Source organism: Anabas testudineus, chromosome 7 (genome assembly GCF_900324465.2).
Source record: "Anabas testudineus chromosome 7, fAnaTes1.2, whole genome shotgun sequence".
Taxonomy (NCBI): domain Eukaryota; kingdom Metazoa; phylum Chordata; class Actinopteri; order Anabantiformes; family Anabantidae; genus Anabas; species Anabas testudineus.
In genome coordinates this window covers 97,459-106,296 of record NC_046616.1, presented here as the reverse complement: position 1 = coordinate 106,296, position 8,838 = coordinate 97,459, and the positions used below count along the sequence as shown (strand labels likewise).

Sequence of the window (8,838 nt, the reverse complement as noted above, 5' to 3'; positions counted from 1 at the left end):
AAATTTTAAATATCCCAAAAGATTTTACTCTCCATAAAAATATATCCTGTCAAAATTATACTAATTCAAAATATGAACATGCTGCATAACAAAACCTGGAAATATAAATAAAATTTGTGTTTTTCAGGGTTAACAAATCAAATCATTCAGTCTTTGCTCTTCAGTCATTTTATCAGAGCTGCATCTTTTGTTGTCAACAAGTTCGTTTATATTTGGTGTGATGTTCTGTGTTGTGGAGATTCTCAGGATGGACTGTAGGTTCTCACCAGTGAGACGACTCCTGTGTGCTGTTTTGTTAGTCTTCATCACTGAGAACAGCTTCTCACTAAGATTTGTTCTACCAAACATAAACAAGGTTCGAGCCTCATGTGGACGGAGCTGGGACATTTCTGAGGGAATGGAGTGAATAAACTGTGCGGGTCCTGCAGTGTCCTACTTTACCTTCAGTCATTACACTGCAGCTCAATCAGCTCCATCTGAATCTGCACAGGTGAAGTTTCCAAATCGACGGCAAAATGATTTTCTTGTTCGTCAAAGTCACCAAAGCTCCTTGAGAACTCAGTTGATCAGCAAAGTGCGTATTTGTGAACACCGTTGTAACGATATGGTTCAACATTACTTGGCATCCTGAGGACCAGCTTCATAATAACTTGCAGCATCATAAACTAAACTTGATTAACGTGGAATGTGTTCGGCAAGGCAGCTGAAGCGCTGCATTATGGGATCTGTAGTTTATTGTGTTACCAGCGCTTCATATCGTCGGGCCATTAATAACAATAATATAGAAATGATCTCGCGGGCCAGATATAATTACACGCCGGGCCGGATGTGGCCCGCGGGCCTTGACTTTGACATATGGGGTGTAAAACTAAACCTGGTCCCACAAACACAGACAAACAAGGAAGCCCACACAGCAGAACATTAATGTGCACGTTTTAATTAAGCAGACAGACAGGTGCAAAGAGAGAGACTGTTACAGAGAGACAGGTGTTGAGTGCTCCGCTGATTGGTGGAGCTCAACCGGAGCTTCACGTCTCACCGGGACCAGCGAAGCGAAGACTTTACCGGCGGCAGCGGAGCTGAGCGGGTTCAGAACCGAGATCGGACGGTGGAGGCGGTAAGTCCGGCTCTGATTCACTGATTCACAGAACTAAACCAGTTAAATCCGAGCGGGTCCATGAGTGAAAGCAACACAGAGAAATCGGTGTGAAGTTCAACTCGTTGTTCAGAATCTTTAACTGTTAAAAGTGTTTTTACATCCAGCTAAAATCCAAATATGTTTTTTTCATTTTTGTAATAAAAATGTCTGACCTCGTGTTTTCACTGATAGGTTCTGGTTCTGCCATCGGTGTGTGTGTGTGTGTGTGTGTGTGTGTGTGTGTGTGTGTGTGTGTGTGTGTGTGAGTGAGTGAGGGAGATGCAGTGTAAAAGCGCTTTTAGTACCTATAGTGCTTGAGTGCTATGTAAGTGCAGACCATTTACCTGTAGAACCCGTCTGCAGGTTCTAACATCTTTACCTCTGGTTTCTAAGGGATTTTACATCACCCAGAGGAATTATGGGTCAGAAATCTGAGCTCTGACACAGACACATACAGTATGTTAACATTTACTGTACACAGCTGCTCGTTTGAATTTCATGTTTTTGTTTCTCTGCTACAGCCAATCAGATCACGGACCTGATTTTGTTGATGTCTCCTCAGGTTTTCCCAGCAGGATGAAAACTCTCAGCTGAATATCACCTGAGTATGACATCATCAAGCCCCACCCCCATGCCTTTTCCCCACTTCCATTACCGTGACGTTTCGCTTGGGATTGGGACCCTGTGGACCCACCTCATGTTTCCTCTCTGGTTCTGGATTGGTGGACAGGAGGTCCAGGTCAGCGCTTCCCACCAGCACTTCCACCCTCATTCTATAAAGATCCCTGGTGACATCACTCTTGGAGGCCTGTTCCCCATCCACGCCCGCGGCCCCCATGGTCTACCCTGTGGAGAGCTGAAGAAGGAGAAAGGGATCCATCGCATGGAGGCCATGTTGTACACGCTGGACCAGATCAACAGTGACCCCGAACTGCTTCCCAACATCACTCTGGGGGCCCGGATCCTAGATACCTGCTCCAGAGATACCTACGCCCTGGAGCAGTCGCTCACCTTTGTGCAGGCGCTGATCCAGAAAGACACATCTGACATCCGCTGTTCCAGTGGCGAGCCACCCATCATCCGCAAACCGGAGCGGGTGGTGGCAGTGATTGGGGCATCAGCCAGTTCCGTGTCCATCATGGTGGCCAACATCCTGCGGCTGTTTGAGGTAATCTCACAGGGTTTGGGTTGGTGTCTGATTTGTGGTTGTTTAGTGTTTGACCTGTGACTTCGGCCCAGTTTATGTTCCAGGTCTGGTCTGCTCTGATCAGTGCGAGATCTAAATGTGTTAATAGTTTTACTTGTGGCCCCTCTTGCTCTATTAATTCTGACCTTTAAAGGGTTTTTGAACCTGATCTTATGGGTTTTGCATCTCTACATTTAGCCTTTCAGGCAGAACTTATCCTAGACTGAGAGTGAGCAGAAAACCAGTCAGTCAATCAGTCTGATCTCGGGGCAGAGGAAAAAACTGGATGGTAGATGGTCAATAGAGACAAAATCCAGACCAGAGACTGACAGAGAGTGGATGGAGCCGCCTGGTTGTTGGATTAATGGTTGTTTCTGGATGACTGAGTCTCTTCAGTGAAAGCTTTTAATGACTGTGTTTCTGTTTTCAGCAGATTATTAGATTATTAAAATAGAGGTTTGTTAAAAACAGCAGAAAGGGGACAGATATGCATGATGGTCTTTAATGTGCTTTCAAAAGAGTACAGGATTAAATGTAACTCCAAGATTTTTGACTGTTGTCACAACCTGGCTCAAAGGAAGGACAAATAGAAGAGGACCACAGATGACATTTAAATGAAATTATTTATTTAACTTAACACAAATCAAGTAAAGAAATTGTACAATGTGCTAATCTGCAACATCTGTGGTGTAGTGAGTTTATAGATGTGCGTAAAAATTAAGTGAAATGAAAAACAAAGTAAACTTAGGCCAAATCACAAACCAAATGCCCAGAGAGAGAGAGAGAGAGAGAGAGAAAAATGGCTAAATCAACCTGCTTATATGCTTGGAGGAGGAGCAAAGACAATAATGACTTCCTGTCAAAGAACTGCCTACAAGACAGCTGAGACAAGAAGTGCTGTCACACCATCAAGCTGAAATTAATTTGGCCGATTGGTGAAATATAATGAGAAAACACAAGAGGACCAAGAACCAATTCCTGGAGCACTCCATATTTCACATTGATGTGAAATTATTATAACAAACTGTTTTATTTCAGACAAGCAGGATTTTCGCCAAATGAGAACTAACTGGGAAACACCAAATTTATTTTTGAGTCACGCTAGGAGTACACAGTAATCTATAGTGTTCTGTCCAGTAAAAGAAGCACACTTGGAACTGGAATCCAAATTTAGCAATATATTGTTTACTACTTTAGTAATAAGTTACAGGACTTGAAAGCAGTCGGGAAAAGTTTCCAAAAGTTTCCAAAAGATTACTGTTAGATATGTGAGCTGTAAGCTGTTCAGCTGCAACCCTTTCCTAAATTAGAGAATTGGAACAAAGTGTTGTTTCTTCAATTACGGTTTAACCACAGCAGCTTTAAAGCTAGTGGGGACAACACTTGCTGGAAGTGATAAATTAACAATATTTAGTATGTCGCATCGCAAAACTGGTCAAAGATCTTTATACAGTGTAGCTGGTAGAAGATAAAGAGTACAAGTTGGAGGTTTAGAAACTATCACCCGCTTGTCGATTGAAAAGATTTGTTGGAGTCAATCTGGGATCCAACATAATGCTCAACTTGTTCTTTAAAAAAAAAAGGAGGGGGGAAAGCTGATTTTGTGCCTAATATCTGTTTTACTGCTGAAGAAGCCAAGAAAAACCTGAACTGTAAAGGGTGAGGAGTTGAGGGAGGGTTCATTGAGTGAGTATGGCAACTGTTGAAATCTTGGGTTGTTTACTGATACTAGTAACGGAAGTTAAACTGAAAATTGACTTGTTTTAACTTAACACTGTAAAATGGTAAAACAAGTAAACAGGTGAAAAAATACAAAGCGAATGAAACATTAACTTCTCAGCATGTTGTATCGAGGGTTTATGTTTTATGATTCTATTAAATCCTCATCAACATTTTGATCAGCATCATGTCTGTGCCGGTTCCAGTGTTTCTATCAAGAACCACTGATGCAGTTTGTCTCATCGTCTCCCCATTTTGCTGCTGTTTGTGAATGGATTCATTAGGTTTTCCTCCTTTTTTGGTTCAGGTTGTGAAACAACTTACAAATCACTGATATTTGATTTGCTGCTGACTCATTTCCAAACCACAGAGAAAGACGTTTTTTCTGGGTTAACTCTTCCTTGCACTCTTTTAATATGTGAATCCTCCTCCCACCGTGTCTCTGTTGTCAGAAGGATCCAGAACAGAATAGCTGATGTTCATGTTTGTTGCACTCCGCTGAACCACCATGATGATGATGATGATGATGAAGATAATTCATAATGAATTCTGCTTTTAGGAGCTTGTTAATGTGGAGTCATTCATTAATCTACACAGACACACACACAAACACACAGTGCTGTGTTAATGTGATTGTTTTTAAAGCTCTGACACACATTCAGCCTGTTACACAACTCTAATCCTGTGTCTGTGTGTGTGTTTACAAATTCAGCAGTGTTTCCAGTTTGACCAGTGCTGAATTTGACCCAGAGCTCTGACCAAAGGATGAGGAAAGGGCCCCAGTTGGGGCTGTAAATTATTATTATTATTATTTAGAGACAGAGAGAACCCACTGGTGTGTGTAGTTTGAGTGCTTGTGAAACAAGATGCGTAATTTCCATTTGGTCAAACTGAATCTGTCCAAAGGAACAATGATGGATCAACACTGTCTGTGGCAAGTTTAGGTTCTTCAGGTGCCTCAGGACTAACACCCTCTGTTTGTTCTGTTTGTATTATAGTGCAGATGTAAATGTCCTGTTTGAGTTAGATGATGTGATGCAGAGCATCCCCAGAGGTGAGAGAGTAGTGATTGGTGCAGATTTTAATGGACGTGTTGGTGAAGAAAACCGAGGTGATGAGATTGTGATGGACAGGTTTGCTCCATCACAAGGAGAGATGTTGGTAGACTTCAAAGGATGGAAATGGCTGTGGTGAATACTTGGATTTGGAAAGGCATACACCTGTCTATATAAGGTGCCACAGTTAACAGTACATAGAGAGAGCACAATCAAAAACATGAAGTCCAAGGAATTGTCTGTAGACTGCTGAGACAGGATTGTATTGAGGCACAGATCTGGGGAAGGGTGCAGAAATATTTCTGCAGCATTGAAGGTTCAAATGAGCACAGTGGCCTCCATCATCTGTAAATGGAATAAGATTGGAACCACCAGGACTCTTCCTAAAGTGAGCTATTCAGGCAAACAGATTGGAAGACTCACGGTGAGGACACTGATGTACTGACAGACTGCATTGCTGATTACATAAATTTCTGTGTGGACACCCATGTACCCACAAAAATGATTTGCTGCTTTTCAACAAGCCCTGGGTCACTCGGGACATCAAAGCCATCCTGAATAACAGAAAGAAGGCATACAGGTCAGAAGACAGGGAGGCAGCAAAGAGGGTACAGAGACTGCTGTCTGTCAGGATCAGGGAGGGGAAGGAGGCTTACAGGAGGAAACTGGAACAAAGCCTTCAGCAAAACAACACCAGGGACGTATAGAGGGGCATGAGGGCTACAAGTCCAGGAGCTAGGCGACTGTGGAGACTGTGGTCCGTGCCAACGAATTTAGTATTTTTTTCAATTGATTCCAGGCTGAGCCACAGAGCCCCCTGCAGTTCACTAACCACTCTTCAGTCCCTCCCCCACATGACTTAGCCACCACTCAAATGATCTCAGTTGAGCAGGTGCAAAGAGAGCTGAACAGGTTTCACCCCACAAAAGCTGCAGGTCCAGATGGAGTCAGCCCAAGGGTGCTGAAAGTCTGTGCTCCTCAGCTATGTGGTGTTCTCCAGCACATCTTCAACCTCAGCCTGCATCTGGAAACAGTTCCTCTTGGGTGGAAGAAGTCATGCCTGGTTTCTGTGAATAAGACGCCACAAGTTTTCAATGACTACAGATCAGTGGCTCTGACCTCACATATTATAAAGGCTTTTGAGAGGCTGACCCTGGAGTCCCTTCGACCTCTGGTCAAACCCTCACTTGACCCCCTCCAGCTTGCCTATCAACCCCAAAGGACAGAGGAGCACATTCCTCCTAGCAGAGGATCTTCAGCTCAACCTATCCAAGACAGAAGCTTGTCTTCCCAGCCAGACGTTCAATAAAACACAACATCAGCATATATCTGCTCTATAGCACCTACACCCACCTGGACAAGCCTGGGGGTATAGTGGGGATTTGATTTCTCCAGTGTATTCAACACTGTGTCCTGCACTGCTGGGAGAGAAATTAAAAAACATGCAGGTCAACACTCCCTGATTTCTTGGATCATAGACTACCTCACCAACCGCCCACAGTACGTCCACCTGCAGAACTGTGTGTCTGATGCTATGGTCTGTAGCACAGGTGCTCCACAGGTGGACAGTTTTGTCTCCATTCCTCTTCACCCTGTACACCTCAGATTTCAGGTACAACTCAGAGTCCTGCCATCTTCAGAAGTTCACTGATGACTCTGCAGTTGTAGGATTTATTCAGGGTGGAGACATCACAGAGTACCAGGGAGTGATGGACAGTTTTGTTGACTAGTGTGTACTCAACCATCTTCAACTGAACATCAATTAAACAAAGGAGATGGTGATGGACTTCAGGAAATCCTGAGTCCTGTCATATCCAAGTACAAATACCTGGGACTATGTCATGTGCTGGAGGAAGGACTCCATGGCCAGAGATACAAAGGACAGAACTGAGTAGTAAACCTTTATTTGCAACGGCAGATCAACAGTAAATCGGTGAAGTCAGCAGTTACTAGATGGGGGGAGATGGCATAGGATGAGTATGGTGGTCTGGGTTGAAACCGGAAGTGATGAGAAAACCAAGCTGGCCGACAAACGGCGAGCACATGGAACAAAATGGAGGACAATGGAGATGGTTAATGGTGGCAACCCGTGAAGAGTATCCAGCAGTGTAAACAGAGTATTGCAGAAGTACAATGACAGTGACAAAAACCAAAGTCCAAAACACAGCGTGGGTGAACAGTCTATGGTGACGAACAAGGCAGTCCAAACAAAGGCTAAACTCAGAGGTCGAGGGTAGTCCAGGTCATACACGATAAGGCAGTTCAGAGAAAGGTCCGGCAGGCAAAATCCACAAAAGAAGGATAATCCAGGTCGAAGCACAAAAGCAGTCCAAGCAGTCAGAGCAGGGAAGGGGACAACAGGGGAAAAAACAGAACAGAGGGAAAACTCACTGAACCAGAGGGGAAGCAGGGTCAGGTCAGGCTGGTCCAACGAGAGGGAATTCAGGGTAGACAGGGTAAAGGGGTGCAGGTCCAAGAAAGGGAATCAAGCAGGCACAGGTACGGGTCTGGTACTGTGAGCAGGGGAAATGACAGGGAATGAACAGAACTCACAGCACCAGGGGGTCAGGCAAGAGACGGGGTTCAGATCAGGCAGAGTCCGAAAAATCCAAACAAATCAGTCCACAAGAAACGCTGGATAGTGTCCAGGTAAGGAGAACAAACTATCTGGCAGAGAAATCAGGTGAGCAGGCCGGTATTTCTACTGTGGGGGAAAACCAGGTGTAACCAATCAGGTGAGTGTATGTGATCAGACCAGGTAGAGGAAACAGGAAGTTGCCAAAATAAGAGCTCGGGGGCAACACCAGGAGCAACAAGGCTGGAATCATGACAGACTGTACTTGGGACAACAAACTGGACTGGACTAGGAACTCAGCAGCACTGTACAAAAAGGCTCAGAGCCGGATACACTCTCTGAGGAGGTCCTTCAACTTCTGCAGCACCATGCTGCAGATGTTTTGAGTCTGTGGTTCCAGTGTCATCTTTTATGCTGTTGTCTGCTGGGGCGGACACACTAACAGGCTGAACAAACTGATCAGGAGGGCTGGTTCTGTTCTGGGGGTGGTTAGGGTTAGGGTAGGGTTAGGGTTGGACCCTCTATATGTTGTAGCTGAGAGGAGGATGCTGTACAAACTCCTCTGAATCCTGGACAATATCTCTCACCCACTGCACAGTGTGTTGGCTGGACAGAGGAGCACATTCAGCCAAAGACTTATTAACATTAAGTGCTCCACAGAGAATCACAGGAGGTCCTTTCTACCTGTGGCCATCAATCTCTACAATTCCTCCCCCCTCTGTAAGCGGTGGGGGAACTGACAATTTCTGTCTTATAATAGCTGTCATTCCACCATGGACTATAAATATAGACCTATTTTCATCCATCTTTCATATTGTGTATATAGTTCTCTGTATTGATGTTATTCTGTATTTATGTTGGTGTTGGCTCTTTCCTGGTTGTGGTTCCCTTTCTTTCTGTCTGTGTTGAGAACAACTGTAATGAGGCAAAACAATTTCCCTCTGGGATTAACAAAGTCTTTTGAATCTTGATTCAAACTCAGTGAGTGGCCAGACGGAAACCACTCCTCAGTAAAAGTTTATCAAAATGCACCTGAAGATCAGACTATGAGACACGAGAATCTCTAGTTGAGGCAGATGACTGCCAATTCTGAGCCTGGTTCTGCTGGAGCTTTCTTCATCTAAAGGGAGTTTTTCCTTTCCACGATTGCCTAGTACAAATAAAA

General features: G+C 44.3%; 1 protein-coding gene across 1 annotated transcript in view; it reads left to right on the top strand.

The window, feature by feature from the left end:
* The first annotated feature begins 1,720 nt into the window (after positions 1-1,720).
* Positions 1,721-8,838, top strand: part of grm6a (glutamate receptor, metabotropic 6a) — a 40,257-nt gene continuing 33,139 nt past the window's right edge. Inside the window, exon 1 of the mRNA XM_026368528.1 lies at positions 1,721-2,306. Within this exon, the coding sequence (XP_026224313.1) occupies positions 1,746-2,306 (561 nt within the window). The 5' untranslated portion in view covers positions 1,721-1,745. The remainder of the gene's footprint in view (positions 2,307-8,838) is intronic.